This window comes from Chaetodon auriga, chromosome 12 (assembly GCF_051107435.1).
Source record: "Chaetodon auriga isolate fChaAug3 chromosome 12, fChaAug3.hap1, whole genome shotgun sequence".
Taxonomy (NCBI): domain Eukaryota; kingdom Metazoa; phylum Chordata; class Actinopteri; order Chaetodontiformes; family Chaetodontidae; genus Chaetodon; species Chaetodon auriga.
The window spans coordinates 21,824,107-21,844,139 of record NC_135085.1 but is presented as its reverse complement, the minus strand read 5'-3'; the positions used below and the strand labels follow the sequence as shown (position 1 = coordinate 21,844,139).

The window sequence follows — 20,033 nt, the reverse complement described above, 5'->3', positions numbered from 1 at the left end:
ACCGCGCCGCCTGGATACGCCCACTGCATGCTGCGTTCTGGTGGCGTTGACAAAATCTGATTTGAGTGCTTCGGGACAAGAACAGACATCCAGCTGCCCAACAAGCTTAGAGATTTGTTTATTCAATCAAATGTTAGCAATTGATCAGCTTAATTCAACTTTATAGCACGAGAGAGAACAATAGAAAAGAAAGAAGAAAACAAAAACTTTAATTAAAAGATGGTAAAAATCACACGGTTTCACAACTCACTGAGACAGGCTTCAGCAGAAAGGTCGCTTAACACCGTTTGAAAGATCAGTGCATAAAAGCAGGTTTTAAGACTGTCAGCATATAAACATTAGGATGTTATCTTGAGCTAAAGTTTCTACTTCTTTCTGATGGGCTACGCAACTTCTTTCAACCCATCCTGGAAATATCAGAATTATGTAAATGAGAGCACATGAATGCCCCAACTCAGGAGGAGGAGGCCCTGATAAAAAGCTTTTGTTGTTTTGTTTTTTTCATCAAGTCAAGTCAGGGCAAGACAGTTTTATTTATAAGGCATGTTTCATACACAGGTACGGTAGATTCAAGGTGCTGCACAGAGAAGTTAAAATAATCCAATGAAAATAGCAGAATAAAGGGAAAAGTCTATATCGTAGTACATTTAAAAAATAAGAAAAAGAATAAAAGATCAAAAGTAAATGAAAAGATTTAAAATAATACTAAAACAATAATAATAAGGCCTTGGGTTTAGTTAAAAGTGCTTGAGATCTATGTAAACACATATAAAACAGGCTTCCCTTCAACATCCATCCCTCCGCGTTGAAGCGTTTTTACCGTTTCTACGCACATTCAGTTGTTGAAAGCTGAAATTCCCCGGATGCAGTGAACGCAGCATGATTTCGTGCGAAATTCCGAATTAGTCCGTTTTTCCAAAACAGCCTCTGACAGGAAGATGCTCCCGTCAGCTGTTTGTCTGATGACTGAGGCTGAATCACAGACACCAGCAGCTTCATTCATATGGAGGCGCAGTGCGGACGTGTGGACACTCACACTGAGAATAATCAAAGCTCAGTGTCTGTCAGACAGCAGCAACAAACACACACACTGCACACTGTGCTGTCCTGCTGCAGCAGCATGTTTAACGTACGTATGTTCAGGCTCATAAAGACTCATTTCACCACTGTGCACATGCAGCTGTGAGCCCAGAACAGGGTGTTGTAACAAGCAGCTGGATGAGCGAGTTTCTTGTCTTTGTCAAGAGCCTCAGGGGGGAAAGCAGCACACGCAGAGAGAGCCCGGGTTGTGATGAGTCTGTTTTGAATACATTTCCAGTCATGTTTCTATGTAAATAAGTCAGCAGGACAATCGGCTGCTACACAGGTGGAATGAAACAGGCTTTTACTACAGTGAACATGAGTGACAGCTCTCTGCCGCTGCAGCTGGTTTATCTTTCCCTCCTGTACATGAGCATTTTTGAGGCATGAAAAGAGATGTTACTCTTTACTATATTATATTTACTCTTTGCTCTGTTATTTCTAGTTTATTGGAATGTAATTCTGGGGTTAGATTTCCTCTGAATACTGAGATATTATCATGTTACTGTTTTCTGCCAAAAACAATTCAATCAAAATAGAAGTTGAGATTTTCTTTTTGTATTAGAAACTGCTGAGTGATAAATTCCAGTGATCAAATGTTTCAGAAGTAGACATGAAACCAGCTCAATGCTTCAAGGTTTCAAGTAAAAACTGAATCAAATTAAATCAGATTTCTTATATTCTTTGAAGAGTATTTGCAGTTTTTGTTCCCAAGTTTTGGTTCTGATGCTCATAAGTAGCCTTTAAAGCCACCACATGACTTGGGCTAATCAAATCAGGTTTATTGATAGAGATCAGACAGTTAATCAATACGCTGATGGTCAGAAAAGTTCCAGCTTTAGAATCTGCTGATTGTCTCTGTTTTATTTCATTGCAAACACTTTGAGTTTTGGATTAATCTGATATATCTGAAGATGTCACTTTGGGCTTTAAGAGATTTTTTTTTACATTTTACACACAAAAAGATGAATTAAAAACAATCAGCAGACCAGTTATTAATAAAAAAAAAAAAAAAAAAAATCCTGAGCTGAACTCTACTTGTTGACATATTTCATGTGTGAAAGGGAACACATGAACTGAGAGACTGAGACTTCTGCTTTCTTAGACACCAGATGAGGAACACAGAGCGACATGCAGTGAAAACACAGATCATTAAATTAATTTAATTCGCACACATGCGTGACACAAAGTTTAGAAATAAAAGATATATTTTTACATGTAAAAAAAGGGGTAGAAAAGTCATGTATAGGAACTCTTTGCACACACCCGCCACATGTTAACACAACCTAATATACAGTAAAACCCTCGAAGGGACTCGACGCTGTTTCTGTGCTCAGCATCCTCCTCCCATCACACAATGGGCTTTTTATCCATTTTGATGGTCTCGTAGGTATCACTGGTTTGACAAGTCAGACCCTGCAGGACACACACACGAACCCAGAGCGGTAAAAGTAAAAAGTTAAACACTTTTTTTTCACAATGTGTTGAGTATTTCCTGCACTGAGTCTGAGTTTGATTTTCTCTCTCTCTGACATTCAGGGGGGGGTGACTTAAAAAATGACACCCACTTTTCCTTTTTAAGCATTAGTATGAGAAGTCTCACCGCATAGATGCCTCCCTCTGCGGGCTGCTTCTGTGGGACGGAAACAATGAAATCAATTATCGAGTGACATCATTTCTTAGTAAACACAACGGAGCGCTGGACGCTTGATATTTAGAGTATCTAGTTCCTCCTTCCTGTGCCTTTAAAGAGGCGTTTTATGCAGATAGTTTTATTTATTCTTAGCTTTCAGGATCGATTCCATCTCATTTTGTGTGCACAGAACATGTGGGAGGAAGTTGGAAGTGACACATTTGTTGTGTGAAGAAACACCGGTGGAAACTGTGACTGTGTATAGAGTATAAATAATGTAGGTCGGTGGTCAACTCAAGCTTACAGGAAATAGACTGAGGTAGACTTTAAAGTAGAACTACAGCTCTTGAGGTCAAAATACCACAAAATGACTTTTTGCTTTAAAAAGCTCTTTTCCCAGCACATTTTCACCTGATCATAACACACACATGAATACATGTACAGCTTTAATCTCACCTCAGGCTGGTTGTCAGGCTTTTTGTTGGCTGGACTCATCTGTGAAAAACCAATCAGAAAGCTCACATGATGATTTATCGTGAGGTGTGAATTAGACTCTGATGTGTGGGTTTTAACAGGTAAAGGTGCAGATATATTGCAGAGGATGTGAAGAGTTTGCTTCTAAAATTGGCAGAAGTTGAAAAAAGTTTCGCTGCTGCAACGGACATGAAAGTTAGGTAGGAGGAGTTTCCCAATCAGACAGATGGAAATATTTATGTTTTTATGTGCTGGAGGATCATTTTCATCACTATTTCAAATCCACGGGGGAGAATATTACAGAGAATCTCTTAAAATATTCTAAATAATCACATTTCTGTCAGTGCTGCAGTGAAAACATCATTGTGACCATAAGGAACAGCTGTGCACGTCTATGTGGTGTGTGTCATGGTGGTGTGTGTTGCTGCTGGTCTTACCCTCAGTCTGCAGTACAAGACAGTGAGAATGATGCCGTAAAGGATGAGAATCCCATCCAAGATGTAACATACGCTCATGTCTCCGATGGCCTCTGCACACAGAAAAGACATCATCTTCATCACTCACCATCACCTCCAGCAGAAAGGTTAAGATGTCCTGACGCCATCTCATCCACCCACAGTGTACCGCTTTAATTCTCTGTGCCACAAGTATCTTAAAGAGCTCAAAGAAAGGACATTTGCTAATCCTCACCAACGCAGGTGGGACTGATGATCAGAAAGGCAGCGATGAGCGACGCTCGCAGCATCTTACCGAGCGAGCTGCTGATGAGATAAAAGGTGTGTTTTGCTGCTCCTTTGTCGATGAGATCTCTTAAAAAAAAGCTCTGCAGTGAGCTCTGTGAGAAGCAGCGATCAGGAAGTCCGGGGCTCTCTGTCCGTTTTTTTGAAGCTGTGAAACCACACGCCTGCCACACGACCATCCTCCCTGCACAGAAGTTCCTCTAAAACTCTTGCGAAAACAGTTGCGTTTGATGAGAACTACATCTTTTAAAAACAGAAAGCAGAAGCCGTCCCAAAACCAGAAATGCCAACAGACATCCCACAACCTAAAATAAGTGACAAAAAGAGCACATGTAAGGAATAAATGGTTTAATAATGGAAAAATGCCTAACACACTATACAAGCTACAGTTACCAAAAGGAAGAAAATACAAGACAAATCTACATTTTTTTTTACAAGCCACTTGTTTTCCAAAAGTAAAAACATTGAGAAAATTGCATCGTCATAACTTAGGCACCTTCAAAATGATAGAAAACAAATTATTATAAAAAAAAACGTTTTGGAGCCCGACATAACTCTAGCATGCATCTTTGAAAAAACATCCGCATTTCTGATCGCTCGGGTGAAATGTCGCACACGTCGGACCTGGCGTTTGGACAGTTTTTTAGAAATGTAAAGGGCTTTTTAAAACCGTGTTTTCACTGGAGAGACAAACATACTGCAGGTAGATACAACAGAGGGGCTCAGGCCTCCACATCGGGCCCGTTTCAGGGTTACAGTGAGTTTTTGAGGACCTGGAGAAGAAGGAGGCGAGGCGTGCCCCGTCGCTGGGCCTCCACCTGTGGAGGGTAAGGCTGTGGGATGGAGGCGGCGAGCTCACGGCGCTTGGCTCAGCCCGTGGCACAAGGCGAGGCGGTGAGACGCTACGGCTGCAGAGAGGAGTTACAATCACACGTCCGGTTTGGGTGTTTTTGTTGAAATGCATAAAAACACTAAAAAACCAGAGAAGTCTGCTCGTAGTTTAACTACAGCTGCCCGTTCAGGGCTGATGTGTCCACTGTTAGAAAGCCTCAAATAGACCATGACCCCGTTTACACCTGGAGTTAACATGTGATCCGGATCTGGATAACGGCATCTGAGCATCTTTGCATTCACGCCCTCTTCGGCTTGACTCAATTCTGCATTGTGATTGGACAGAAATGTGCACATCGGACAGCTGGAGCTCCGGGAATGTCAGCAAACGAACGTCCACAAGTCCACAAGTTGTGGATTTGAGTTTGATTTGAGTCCACAACTTAATCCTGAACAAACCTGATATGTTGTATTGTTATAAATACATGATATTAGACTGTGGTCAATGAACCAGAGGAGTCTCAGCAGACTGAGTTGCTCAGCTGTGATGGAAATGGATGTGTGGTCGTATATGAGGTGGAGATTGTAGCCCTCGTCTCTGTTCAAAGATGGCCTCCTCCTCCGACAACTAAACCATCGCGAGGACAGCTGAGCAGCTCCGTCCACCGAGGAAGACCCTGACATGCCGATGAAAGCTTCAGAAACAAGACTGCCGGCACACGAGGCTGACATCCAATCACAATCCTGACCTCCATCGATCCAGTGGTGGATCCAGGTCTGACTGCATGCAGTTACAGGCTGCATTAAAACGGTAAATCGAGAAATATTCTGTATGTTTCTTATTCTCAGTAAATCCCATGAAAAGACTAAAAACAATGGATGGATCCTACTAACTGGTATTTTCTGTGTATCTAAAGTCTGATCTAAAACTACTTAATTTTAAATTACTCCCACGTACACTTCCTGCTGCTGTGAATACTCAGCATGCATTAGTCAGCGGCTTAAAATAGTACCCAGAAAAAGCCTAATCTACTCCTCTTATAGTGATGTTTGTTAAAAACACTGCCCAGCTGCTTCAGGAACATATTAAGCACATGTTCTGTGAAATATGTGTGTTAGGATTGAACGTTTCCACAGATGCATCGCTGGTTTTCTGGTCTCTTCATGGGATTCGTGCTTTAACATCGTAATCCAGATAATATGTAGATACAGACTGCGTGTTAACAGCAGGCGTAAATGAGGTCTTTGTTTAGTCTCTTTGCCAAAACTGTGAAATAATAGTAAAAAATACCAGTGTAGAATAAAACAAAAGCTGCATATTTAGACAGTCGTGGAGTCGCAACAGCTTGGGAATGTACTTCCATTCTTCTTTACAGTCAGATAAAAAGACAGTTTGACCTTCAGGCCGCAGAGAAGCCACGTGTTAATTCAATGCACATAATGCTACATTCTGTAAGTAAAAAAAAAAAAAAAGTCACACCCTTTAGTATAAAAACAGTCCTCGTCACTGACAGGGAACCAAAAGGCAGTGGTACACCAGCGTCGCAGTCAGAGCTGAGCTCCGGTCGGTCGGCTTTTAAGACACGAGAAAGAGGAAGGGACGAATCTGATGCAATCCGCCTCCTCCGGTGTTCATGTGTTGAGTCGGCACAGTAAAGTAGTCCAGTGGTTACAGCAACGGAAAGAGGCAAGAAGAGGAAAAAGTCCCTTCAGAAAAGTTTTTTACAGCGTGTTGACAAAAACGTAACAACACAGAAAAAGAAGAAGTCAAGGCATCGGTTTAACTCCAGGTTTGGACAATCGTTGAGCTGATCACAGTTTGATATCAGAGCATCTGTGATGATCAGAGAACAGGAGGGAGGATGCAGACCCTCCTCCCCTTGAAGGGATTCTTCGTCACAGACGGGGGAAATGATTGGATGTCCCGCCATGGGAGCGATGCGGCGGCGGCGGAGGGCCTTCACACCGAGGTCTCCGACTGCAGCCTCATGACGAACTTGTGGCTCTTTGGGTCGATGAACTCCTCCCCGAGCCGCAGGAAGGGGAGCGGCGTCACCGTGACCACCAGGGAGAAGTCCAGGCGTCGCAGGGAGAAGACCAGACCCTGACGCAGGGCCGAGGTCACCGGCTCCTCGCTCACTAGAGTCCACTGGCGCCCCCTGCCGTTCTGCTGCTGGTACTGCATGGTGGGGCCTGGGGTGAGGTAACGCTCCAGGAAGGCCTGACAGGGAGGACGCAGCAGGTTAGTCATCGTGGAAACACTGGAAACAGGCTTTAACAGGACAGCACTTCTGTTGCTGTGTTGAAAATAAATGAATGAATGAGGAAAGGGGTTTTATGTGTGCTGCTCCGTCTAACTCACTGTTACTGTTGCCCATCTTGAACACGACTCTCTTGTTAGAGAGATTTTAATCCTGGGTCAATAAAGGTTATTATAGCAACCTATAGTAAGTAAATAATAGTAAGTAAAGGAAATATTTTTTATGTTTAAAGGCATCTTGTGCATCAATTCCTAACAGCAGGAATGTTTCATCATGTGAGTAACTGTAGACGTGAATGGAAATCATTTTAACTTCGAGTACTTCTGAGTATCTGTAGTAAACAGTGCCATGTGTGTACATTTTCAGCTCCAGGGATCTAAATGTTCATGTGCATTGCTGTAAATGCTGTGGCCAAACTCGCCTGCAGCAACCTCAACCCTGTGAGGACGTTTAGACTAGCCACAAAAACTGATTTGTCAGCATTTCTGATTCACTGACGGAGCAGCGAGTGAGGTCAGCTTTACCTTCGGCGTCATGTTGTGCGTGATGCAGAACTGCAGGTGTGTGAGGATGCTCTCCATGCTGTGGAAGGCCTGCTGCCGGGTGGTCCTCAGGTATTTCTGCATGGCCCGCGCCATCGGGGCGAAGATGGCCTGCGCCGCCTCCCGGGGGTCCATCACCTCCCGAGGGTGTTTGGGGGACGAGGCGACCTCGTCTTCATGGAGACGCTTGATGTGTGTGAAGGCCTCCTCCACCGCCACAACCAGCCTGGAGGGACGAGAACAGACATCGTGATGACTTTCTCAGCTTTGATGTTTCTCAACAGAATGTAGAAGGAAGGAGAGCGCTTCACCACTATGTGAACACATGACTGGATAAAGGATGTGACTACATGGGCTCAGGGACGCTTTGTAAAACTGCTGCTGGTTTGTTTATAAATGATTACATTCTGAGTTTATTTACATTTCACACAGCATCTCTGCTTGTTTGGAGTCTGAGTTGAGTTTGAAAGAAAGGATTATCTATCCGACCTGGCCTTGCGTTTGCGGACCCTGCGGTCCATCTCGGCCTCCTCGTAGTAGAACTCGTTGTGGGAGTTGTCTCTCCTCCGGGCGGCGGCTGCGATCATGGCCCGGGACTGACCTGTGGAGTTGTTGGTGGTGTTTTCTAAAGGCAACACATGCAGAAGGAGGAATTAGCAGACTGCATTTCATCTGGTCTTGATGCAGACCAACAAATGACAACTGATAACAAAGATGGATGAAAAACAGGCGTCAGAGCCGTGATGAGGCTGTATTTACCGTCCAGAGAGTAAACCTTGAAGCCGGTCATCTTCTTGGACAGGATGGACTTGGGCAGGTTGAGCAGGGCGGGGTTGTAGACGGGGAAGTCGCTGTAATAACGGTCCAACACCCAGACAGCTGCCCGCTGGATACTGAAACACAGCATGTCAATGATCAGTGCTGCAGCGCTGCACGAGGACAGGCTGTGTGCATCACAGGAGAAGAACAGAGAACAGCACTACAGTGCGAAAATACTGTCTGCAGGAGCCAATGAGCCCTGAACGCTGCAGGCTCACTGTGTGTCTACTGCTTTACGCCAATTTAAAGTTTGTTTGGAAAACACTCCACTAAGGCAAATAATCCCCTGACATGATGAGGGGCTTAAAGTGGGTTTTATGTTATTATCTGATCCAGCTTGAAGAGGGAACTCCTCACTAACCTCAGATGGCCTATGTTGTAGAACTTGCTGGCCCCGTCCGTGCTCCGGACCACCTTGAGGCAAAAGGCCGGCTGCAGGTGCCGGACCTCCAGCAGCACCAGAGCCAGGTACTGTATGAAGAGCAGGGCGTCCACCAGCGAGGCGGCGTACTCCACAATCCCCCTGTAGTCCCTCTCCCTGGGCTCCAGCACCCGCACGCCGTAGAACAGCCAGTACGATGCCACGAACAGGAACACCAGCACCATCAGCAGGCAGCGGAAGACAAAGAAGCGCGGCAGAGTGGCGCGAGGAGGCCGGAGGAACAGCGCCCAGGAGGAGATGAGCAGGACCAGGAGCTTGAAGGCCAAGGAGACGTAGAGGCCTTCGCAGGGAGTGCCGCAGGGCTCGAGGGCCTCACGCCACAGGACCTGCGGGAGGATGAGGAAGGCTAAAGGCGTGACGAGGGCGAAGAAGCTCAGGCAGCCTCCCAGAGCCGGGCCGACGAAGCGCTTGCACTCCAGTGGAGTCGACTCCTCCAAATCTTTGGTGACGCGGGTCAGGTCCTCGTTGGAGATGCTGTGCTCTGACGTGCCGGTGACGACCGTGGTGGTCTCGCCCCAGTTATCATCCTGTTAGAGGAAGAGGAAGAGGAAGGTTCATCAGTGTTTAGGGTTCATTTCAGTGTCTATAAAACAGATTTTACCAAGATGTTTGGCCTATTTATTGAATAAGTGAAGAGAGCCAGAGCAACACGTAGAAGCACAATTTCAGACATTGAAATTCTTCTTTCTGAAGGGAGATTCAGTCCGAAGCTCTGCTGTTTAAAGAAAGACGCTCTTCACTTCATCTAGAGACAAACATCCTCAGTCTCTTTAATGGACACATGCCTTTAACTTCATATGATACCTACCCATACACAACTGAAATGAAGCGACTGAAGCTTATTTACATTCTTTAGATTCTTTAAAGGCGTCAAACCCACATCCCAGAGGCCTCAGTGGAGGTCATTAAAACTGAAAGCAGTGACTGACCCTGTCGTCTCCGCGGGTCGACTCTGCGTCCAGCAGCGGTTCTCCGGGAGTCTGGATGGTGACAGATTTGTCTCCACGGCTGCTGCTGTCCCGGCTCTTGGACCGGTGACGATCCCTTCGATCCCTGGAAGACAAACGATGCAGAGTTACTGGATGCGAGGCAGTTATTTCTCTGCTCTGCTCTGTGATGGACGTCTGATGCAGCGTGTTCAGGGTGTTTTGGAACGAACACATTCAGTCGCTGCTGCTAAAAGAGAAAGCCGAGGTTAAATCGACGTCATCCGTGTGACCTGCGCTGCATCTACCTGTGCTTGCGGGAGCTCCTGGAGTGGGAGGACTTGTATGAGTAGCCCGAGTACTGCGACTCGTTGTCCATGTCTCGGGTCGGCGGTGAGCGGGCTTTACGAGCCCCGCCTCCTCCTCCTCCCCCCGTGCCGCGCTGCTCGCCCACTCCTCCCAGCTGGCTCTTGCGCTCGGAGATGGACTTGGTGGAGAGAGCGAGGGGCAGCTTGAGCAGGTCAACCTTACTCCTGAGGGAATCTATCTTGGAGGCGGATGAGGAGGGAGCAGGAGAAGGGAGGCGGGAGAACGGGGGAGGCTGCAGAGAGGAGAAGAGGGGCAGGAGAGTCGCAGCAGGGGAGAGCTGAGGCGGCTGTGATCTGAAAGAGACGAGCAAAGACAGAGTGAGGGTTAAAACTCCGGAGGAGTTTGATTATGGTGCACGCAGCTCACTCTGAACACACTTATCATTTATACACGTTAAAAGAACAGACGTCACTGAACGCACACAGGAGGGTTCATGTGCATTTCCTCATTTTCGAGCCGTTCTTGATGAGCTTCCTGCCTCGGCTTCGAGCGGCTGTAACACCAGCCGTCGAGATGGAAGCACTTCAAACGCTCCCATGGGCCCATTCTGAGCTTCCTTTTTATATCACGCACTGTTGGTTTGGTATAATCTACGAGATAAACATCATTTAGAAACACTGCCTTCAGATCAGGCATCCTCATTCAAGAGCTGATTAAGCAATCGTTAAAAACTTGACTTTGCAGCCTTTGAAAGACGGAATAACACAACCCTCCGCTTACAAATGAAAAGTCTGATTCAGAAGCAATAAAACGCTCTCGCTCGCTCAGATGCACTGAGGGGTTTTGCTGCTGCAGCCTCGCTAATGCTGCTAATGTTAGCGAGCTTTAGATGAACAGACACAGCTTCACTGACTCTGAGTCCACCTCTGTTATGATTGAGCATTGTTTACCTGTGGAGTGATCCAAACAGGTGTTTTTGGACCAGTCTTTGAAACGTGTCGCTGCATCAGATTCAGAATGAACAAGCAAAAGCGTTATCAGTTTGTCAGAATACTGAGCTGATGGTGTCCTTTTTCTAGATATTGTCCCATCATGTCAGGTCATCCACTACTGATCTTTTGGAGGTTCCTCCTTCATCATCTTTGCACAGTTTATTTCTACATTTGATTGTTTGGTTGGTAGTTTTTCCAACATGACTTAAATATCTTCGGTCCAGTTTTCGTTATTGATGTTGTTGTCCAGCTAACAGCTCAAAATCCAACTATTTTACAACACAATTACATAAAACAGAGACATACAGCAAATCCTCGCTCTGGAGGAGCAGGAACAAACAAATGTTTGGCTTTTTTCATGCAAAATGAAATCAATCTGCCAACTGTTTCAGCTCTTGCGTAAATGGAAAGTTTTGTGGCACCATAATGATCTAAACATTTTCTAAACAACCACAAAAATGACAAAGTTCAGGCGTGAAAACTGCCCAAACTGGAAGCATCAGCACAAACAACAGTCCCTCAAAGACCACGAGGACCCGGGTCGGGTTTCAGGAGGGCGTGTCAGTCGCTCTGATTGTATAGCTTAAGTGTAAATGACCTTTTGAATTCCCAGTCAATCTACGCGGTCGTCTCATGAAGGCTCACTGAGCACCGCTAACAGCCCACACACATTAACCCTACAGCGAGCCTTTCACCTCAGCTCTGCCTCTTACATCACGTCTTCCAGCTCTCCGCCGGGGTTAATCATCACACCGCCGCATGCTCTCTCACCAGGAAGGCAGCTTTAGCCGCCGTTAGCTTGGACACAATGGCGGCCATATTGGATTACTGTGTTTTCACAAAACTTGTTTGCCCTCTCCCTCCCTCTCGCCGTCTCACATTCCCTCCCGCACTCCCCTCGTCCCCCGGGAAACAGGGCCTCACTGGTGCCATGGCGATGAAAGAGGGTGTTCAGCTGGACGGGGATTGGAGGTTGACAGTTGCCGTGGAAACCTGACCTCACGCCGCCCTCTGCCGCTCTGTTGTCCACGCCGGCGAGAAATCACCAAAATAAAAGCGCCGGCATGACGGATGTTGGGCTGTCATATGCTGGTTAATTGATAAAGGGCGGCTGCAGCTCGCCCGCTTTGATTGGCCCTCTGAGGGAGACGGAGGGGGGCGTCAGCTGCCATCGGGGTCCTGATTTGACTTAACGTGGTTTTTCTGCTCCGTCGTGTTTTAAATCCACTTCCCTTCAAGCCAAACGCTGTGACTTCGTCCTCATGTTCCTCGTGCGCTCCTTTGTTTTACAGCCTTTCATTTGGATTTTGTCTGGAGAGGAAGCGCCCTGATCGTGGCTCCCTGCAGCCGTGTGAACACTCAACGACATGCCTTTTCCAGACCACAAAACTGAAATGACTAACAGCCTCTTCCTCGTGCATCATCGCCAGCTTTTATCTGCAGTAATGGCAGAGGAACGAGCATCTTATGTGCAGACCCGTGCGGTGCTTTTATGCCATTTAAGTGCAGAAACTGTCCTCTCTGCAACAGAGAGGAATCTGCCCGCTGAGTGTCACGCAACACGAGCAAACACATGCTTGACATGACACTAAAAAAGTGCATTAAAGACAGTTAAGGTCCCAGAGCTGTCCTCAGCTGCTTCGAAGCATCTTGAGAAAACAGTCGCTGCAGATTCACATGAGATTTAAGCAACAAGCTGCGTATTTTTAGACGGGCAATAAACAAAATCTAAACAGTGTTTTTATCTGCTGGCTGTGGATGTTTGGCTGGAGCTTGTCCTCCGTCGGCCAAAATAACAATCTGAATTCATCGCTGGCATTACTGTTCAGCCCGCCACTTCATAAAAATAACAATTATAGTAATGCTGCCTGCATCACAAAGCGATTACGCTGCAAGAGGAGTCATTCTGAAATGAAGAGCAGCACTCACTGATCCTGTAAAGTCTGACAACAGCAGCCGATTTACTGTTACACATCTCAGACTATCACACGTGAAATAAGGCAATCATAGACAACACAGTAAGTGTCCTTTCAAGTTTCAGAGGCACAAACATGTAGAAAGTTTAACTCATTAGCTGTAGCAATCACAGCCAAAGCCCTGCAGGGCCCGTGTGCACCCACAGGCCTTAGAGATGAAAAAGGACCTCGAATAGAAGCCCAAATCGCAGCCGGTGACCGCTGAAGGTGCAAACATGTTGGGCAGAGCAAACACTGTGGTGATAAGTAAAGTTTGCCGTGAGGTCGGCACTCGAAGGAAAAGTCAAAAGAGATTTGGGGAAAAAATTAGCACAGCAGCAGGACAGTCAGCAAAACCTTAGACATTTGATGATATCTCAGGCTTTGGGACATCTTACAGACCAAACAACTCATCGATACTCACAATGACAATAACCGTCAGCTGCAGCCACAGTTGAAAGAACTGCTTCAGGCTTCACTCTGCAAAGGCATCCAGTTATCCTCAGTGACGCAGAGCAAAGGTCCAAACGTTGCTACTCTGACTCTGAGTGTGGCGTTCAGGACTTCATTCACATTTCCCGCCACGACTTCTGACACTGGATGGACATGAGACATTAAACTGACCTCAGGACTGAGCAACATGAGCAACACTCAAATATCACATAGGAACAACTAAGATTCATCATCACTAGAGCCACCATGGATGAAGAAATCTGGATCTCTGCTGACTTCAGGAAGAAGGACTGATTTCAGCTTCAGCCTTCCAGCTTGAACATTTTTATGATATCATGTCAACATGATGTCACAACGCCTTCGTCCGACCACATAATGAGACGCACATGGAGTGAAAAGCATATGAAGAGTGCTTTGGGTGGTCTTTTAAAGTCAAGCCAACATCCAAATCCAAAAGAAACAAAAGCTTGAATAGAGGAACGAAGCCGGTTTGTAATTCTGGCCTCGGATCGCGAACAGGGCCGGAGAGTCTGAGCTAAAATCTGATGTACATCACAAACTGTCACATTTAACTTAATGCCAATAAATTTATAGTTTATTGTAGATTTCTGTTCTAGTGTTGGCCTGCTTATGATATGTTTTAGTCCTGAAAGGACAAGGCGGGACGGGTCTGACAGAAGACTGTTCAGATGCATTATGGGAAATGTAGGATCCAGTGTTTTTGGAGCTTGAGCTTCTGAGCCGGCTTCAACTTTGACCCTCCACTGGAGGAATATTTGGGAAATACACTTATTGGCTTTCTTGCTGGGAGATGAAAAGATTGATAGGTATCTCATGTCTGCGTGGTAAATATGTAGCTGGAGCTAGCAGCCGATTAGCGTAGCTTTGCATTAAGACTGGAAACGGGGGGAAACAGCTAGCCTGGGTCTGCCCAAAGGTAACGAAACAAACCAACCAACAACTTTAAGTCACTAATTAACACAGTAGATCTTGTTTATTTGATCTATATGAAAACCAAAGAATCAGAGCATCAACCTGTTGCTAACCGCTAAATAGCCAAGGACTAGTCCAGCATGAAACATCCCATAAAAAGATGAATTACCATTCCTATACTTCAGATGTTGTACAGATTAAACAAATGTGATATGTTAATTTAGAGGTGCCGCGGGTGGGATTTTGTTACCTTATGACAGAGTCGGGCTGGTCTGTTTCTCCCGCTTCCAGTCTTTATGCTAAGCTAAGCTAGCTAAGCTAACGCTGGCTATAGCTTCATGTTTATTGCACAGACATGAGAGCTGTTCAGCAAGACAGCAAACAAGCCTAAAATGTCAAACCATTGTTTTAACTGAAACTAGCAATGTGCGTAATAATAACAGAAAATCAGTACGTTTAGTTAAAGGTCCAGTTCTGTAGTTTAGCCTGTAATCAGATTTACCTTGTGCATTATGGCACCTGACATTTCTTTTCTTCAGCGGGATCTCTTACCTGAGCAGCACTGAGTAAAACATTTACTACACAACCCTGAGACGAGCCGGTCTGCCTTCGACCCGTCTGTCTCTCCGTCAGCCTGTTAGTGAGAATATGACACAACACTCGATCTACAGAGGTGTGGTCCAGGGTTGGGATGGATAAGGTTTCCTATTCATCCCAGTGTCCTATGGCCTACTTAATGAGCCTCACCAGGACTCTTCTCGCCGACTTCAGCCAGCGAAGTTAAATTAACGTGCAGAGTCTGAGCTCCAGCCTGTTCTGGAAAAGCACAACCTGCCATTGTTTAAGGCTTTTGATCGGCTTCCTCCATGAACACACAGCTTCATTTCTTTTCATCCCGCTCAGTTTCTGTTCCTGGACAGCCACTGTTAACCCAACAGAGGTGTGATTCTTCAGGATTTTCTTTCATTTCTTCAACAACAGGCCGGTTCAGGAGTCTGTGTAGGTGTGTGTGGTCTGAGATTAAACAACAATGATGGGCTGAAGCCGTTTAATATCATTAACTGATAGCAGACACAAGCTAAGCTGCTTGTTAAGATGATGCTTCCGTATCATAAGATCCCTCCTGGAAGGGCTGCACAGCCAGCATTTGAGCCATCCTGAGGTCAAAAGTCCAAAGTACTCCATCACAACCCCACCCACCTAAGAAATCTTTGACTAGCCACCAACCAAACTCTGTTCAGGATTTTAGAAAAACAAAACAATTAAAAGAATCTAAATTAACACTTCAATGTTTCTCTGCCCACATTATGATCTGAAGCAAGTCCTTATTTATCTAAAAGTATAGATTCTACTTAAAGTAGGGCCTGGGGCACTACTGCAGAACATTTTTTGATGCAAAAACAAAAACAAGGTACTGAAAACTGGCACTGGATCAGCATGTTAGGCTTGTTTACACAACTGATCAGATATTTCCTGATTTAAGTGCTAATTTGGCTAATTTTAATGTTCTTATTTGATGCATTTTAGAAGTTTGGTTTCTGTTTTAAGTGAAAATGTTCCGATTTTTCAAAATAAGACATCAAAACATGTAGCGTTTCGGTTTTGGTACTAAAACTAGCTCATGCTCCGGCACCAGTGCTGAAACATGTCAAACGATAGACGGAGCCCTAATGATAATTAAGAAAGTCAAGCTCTACTCCTCAATAAAGTGATCAAAACATCAATGATGACCGATTAAAGCAACAAAAATTAACCTGGAACTTTGCCGTATACGAGCAGCTTGAGCCACGTTACGTTTAACACAAGCAGATGTAGGATTTTACAGCCTCTCTTTTCCCAAAGGCAAAAAGAAATCAAGCTGTCATCAAACATTCAGGCTGCTGGCGCTGAGACAGCAGCTGTCAGGGTGGAGAAGCAATCTGGGCCATCTCTGAAATGACCAGCTCCACTCAACAGCCATTTGAGGCCTGATATACCAACTGTGAAAATAAGCATGCACACACCCAGGGTGCTGCAGGGGAAGAGGATCAGCACTGTACCAGGGCCACACACACACACACACACACACACACGCGCACACACACACACACACACACACACACACACACACACACACACACACACACACACACACACACACACACACACAGGGCTGACCACCACCCACTGCTGCCTGCGACGACATCAGTAAAACCAGCGAAAAACAAGACAACTGCTACTGTCAACCTTTGTGCACACATGGGCAGCAAACTGGAGCAGGTGTGTGTGTGTGTGTGTGTGTGTGTGTGTGTGTGTGTGTGTACAAATCTAGCAGGATATGGTTGAATAAACAGGCCTGTCCTCTGCTCGGCGCTGTGATTCAAAGAGACCCCTGCATACAATCTGTCTGCATATCCAAACAAAGTATTAAGGAGACAGGAAGTGGCTCAGTGAGCTGCGATTGGATGGATGTGGTTCAGATAAAGGACTCCGGTCCATTAGACAGTCTGGAGCATGAGGCTTTCTTATAAAAATTAAATCACGTTAAAGGGTCAGTTTAGCAATATTAGCCCTGTAGAGGTGTCCAGCCATGCAGACAGTTCCACCACAGTAGCACCATGAGGCTGAGAGCAATTCAACGTGTGGGTCAAAGCACTTAAAAATGACTCAACGACAGCATGCCTTTCAAGGGCCAGCGGCCGGTCCTTCTACATGATCCGCAGATATAACCGTTCTCTTTGGGAACTATTTTCTACACATTACAAACACATCAGCTCTCCTAAAGACAATCTTCACTCATGTTTTACCCTTTAATCCACAGAGGGCAGCGCTAGAGCTGAAACAATTAGTCAGTTAATCAGTTCAGATACTGAAAAGCTGTTTTCATCTCAATAACGTTTGCTGATCAGGACTTCATCGTCCTTTTAGTTATCAGTAAATTACACCAAACCAAACCAAAGAGGTGACTGACAGACAGACAGACAGACAGACAGGCAGACAGACAGACAGGCTGACTGGTGCTGAAAACATCAGTCAATGGGTTGATCTGCAGATCAATCGTGTTAATCAGCTTTTATGGAATTTTCTGGCTCCAGCTTCTCAAATGTGAAGATTTGATGCTTTTATCCAATTTATGTCACTGACAACTGAGCAGATTTTGGTTTACAGCTTCTGATTGGACACTGAGTGGAACTTCTGGCATTTCATTAACTTGATTAAACATAAAACAAAGCCAGTTAGTCTCGGACCAGCTGGACAGTAGTTGAAATGTCCTAATTCAAAATCCACAGTGACACAGTGAACTGGCTGTACTTCTACATCCTCTGTGGCATCACTGTGATGTTACAGTAAAACTCTTGTTACAGGCAATTTACACAGGCTCTCTGATACTTTATGGTATTTTTATGTCCTGTTTCATCTCTTTAACAGTCCCACTGGAAGCTGTTCGTAGTTACTGCAGTACTTTCACTCTAATGAGTATTTAAAGCGTTATACAGAGTTTTCCCTCACAAATAAAGCCATAACTCGTTTTTCCTCCATTAAATAAAGACCAGCAGGTATAAAGATCTCGGTACACATGAGGAAATCAGGGCCTGTTGCTGCTGCAGCAACATCCCACTGTTTCAGTTTGAATTTGAACGGCGCAACCACGGAAAAAGCCACTCGGGCACATTTTAGCTTCAATGGATGAGGCGACATGGATCAGGAGTCCGGCTGCATCCATAATTCAGCAATATTCACCACGCACAAAAGGCTACCAAAAAGGCGAACTTACTGTGAGCATTTAGGGCGACTAGAAAGAGTTGTGCGACCTAGAAAATGAGAAAGGAGTGTGCTGTAGCAGGGCAGGACAATGGGAGACTCCCAGGCCCCACCGGTCGCGTCCTGATGCCAAATTAACCCGAATGCTCGTTCCCTTTCTTCCCCCTTTCCTTCTCCAGACGGGACGCCCTCACAGTAAATGAATGGACGCACTCAAAACTCCCACCAGGGCGAGCGTTCACCACCTTCGGCCTACAACCAAACCGGACGCGATCGCCGCCTCCATGCGCATCTCCCCGGATCATTCAGTCCTCTGGAAACGCTCACGAACGCAACGCTCGTCTTCCCACGTTTAAACGCGCTCCGCAGAGCTACGTGGCCTCTGCGGGGACAACAATAGAGCCGATGAGGGTCCTAAACTTCCCTGCGGTTTCAAAAAAAGAAAAAGGCGACCATCGCGTCCTGTCGACTATTGTTTGGGGAAACCGGAGATCTCCGGCGCCCCAAATCCTCCCTCCACTCCTCTCTGCGTTACGGCGGCGCACACGCACTCAAATCACCGCCGGCAGCGTTTCGACACATTTTCCACACAAATATGCTACTTACTTATTCCAGATTGTCCATTCAGGTATTTTCTCACTTTCCACTTTCTTTCCACTCAGCCGTAGCGCCGTGCGCCCCGCCTCCGCTCCACTTTGGCCCCTCCTCCGGTGGCCCCCGGGGGAGCAGGCCTGAGAGACATCAACCACCGCCGCGATGCTTCTGAGGGAAGAGCCGGACGGTAGACGGTCTAACAGTGCACGGTTCTCTGGATGTCTCATAAAAGATGGAGTTTATGGAGCTGCTGAAACCATCACCATCATCATCATCACCACCACCACCACCACCATCATCATCATCATCATCATCATCATCATCATCATCGTCAAACTGTTCATGAATGCAGGCTGACCTCTGTGGAGCTGTGAGGAAAGTGTGTCCAGACCTGCTGAATTATTGGACATCTACATATGACACTTGTCCTGTAATACTGTTCTGGAAATCATAAAAGTACTTCGTTAAGGCAAAAAAAGCTCTTATTTCACGTTTTTCTTTATGGAATTTGATGGTTTATTTCCCAATTTTGTGTCAGATTATTTAAGAGATGGAAATATGCAACACTATTTTTGCTCAATTCTATAGCTTTTAACAGAGTATTTAAGAGAAAAAGCTGGTTAGATCTTATTGAATATTATTTCATCTAATTTAGTCATGATTTTCAGAGTTTCATCAAGATACATGGAAGACTTTTTGCTGTCATGATCGTGTTTTAATAACAGGCAAGAACAAGTTTCACAGCTCAAAGAAAGATGAAAGTAACTGCAGTTTTAATAATGTGTACAATGATTATCTTTCCTTAACGTTAGCTTTTTGTTTCCTCGTGTTGTAATCGTTTTGTTCAGATTGATTGTTTTTGTCTCCTCTGTGTGTCCTTTGTCTGTGAAATACTGCAGGAGCCATTTTTGGATTTCTAAATAAAAGTGACTTCACTTGAATTAAGATTTGTTTCATCAGGCAGAGAACAAACCTCAGCAAATTTAAAGCTGAGAAAAACACAATTTTAGGTTAAAAAAATGTGCTTTTTAGGGTTTTTTCCTGACTTTTATCTAATATTTGCACTGGATAGTTGTAGCCCCTCAGACTTCTGAAAATTTCTCTGATTAACTGCTCACAACTCGCTCACACATTATATTTACTGGGTGAAAACATTGAGCAGCTCTACTTTAGAAAATGTGATTAAATCCATTTTTAAACTTTCTCCAGTTAATGAAGAGACATTCATGGATCCAGAGCAGGAGAATTGGACTTTCTGCTACTTGAAATTAAACAGTAAACTGAAGCCACAGCATGTGATCGACTGTC

The 20,033-nt window shown here is 45.3% G+C and overlaps 2 protein-coding genes across 4 annotated transcripts; both read right to left on the bottom strand.

The window, feature by feature from the left end:
- Positions 1–95: 95 nt before the first annotated feature.
- fcer1gl (Fc receptor, IgE, high affinity I, gamma polypeptide like) lies at positions 96–4,079 on the bottom strand. Of its 2 annotated transcripts, none has more exons than XM_076745303.1 (5): positions 3,878–4,074; positions 3,625–3,716; positions 3,170–3,208; positions 2,684–2,713; positions 96–2,496 (listed from the first exon to the last, which is right to left on the bottom strand). In XM_076745303.1, exons 1-5 carry the CDS (start codon positions 3,930–3,932, stop codon positions 2,431–2,433), a joined length of 282 nt encoding a protein of 93 aa, XP_076601418.1. In that variant the 5' UTR covers positions 3,933–4,074; the 3' UTR covers positions 96–2,430. The 2 variants fall into 2 exon arrangements, with proteins under 2 accessions (XP_076601418.1, XP_076601419.1); XM_076745304.1 differs by having other exon boundaries at positions 231–2,496; positions 2,684–2,710; positions 3,878–4,079.
- Positions 4,080–4,261: 182 nt separating this feature from the next.
- Positions 4,262–18,974, bottom strand: LOC143329082 (vang-like protein 2). 2 transcript variants are annotated; one of them, XM_076744774.1, is made up of 8 exons: positions 18,738–18,974; positions 10,057–10,410; positions 9,752–9,875; positions 8,742–9,349; positions 8,321–8,454; positions 8,051–8,186; positions 7,544–7,787; positions 4,262–6,979 (listed from the first exon to the last, which is right to left on the bottom strand). In XM_076744774.1, exons 1-8 carry the CDS (start codon positions 18,950–18,952, stop codon positions 6,719–6,721), a joined length of 2,076 nt encoding a protein of 691 aa, XP_076600889.1. In that variant the 5' UTR covers positions 18,953–18,974; the 3' UTR covers positions 4,262–6,718. The 2 variants fall into 2 exon arrangements, with proteins under 2 accessions (XP_076600889.1, XP_076600890.1); XM_076744775.1 differs by lacking the exon at positions 18,738–18,974 and adding an exon at positions 18,145–18,446.
- Between the last annotated feature and the right edge of the window lie 1,059 nt (positions 18,975–20,033).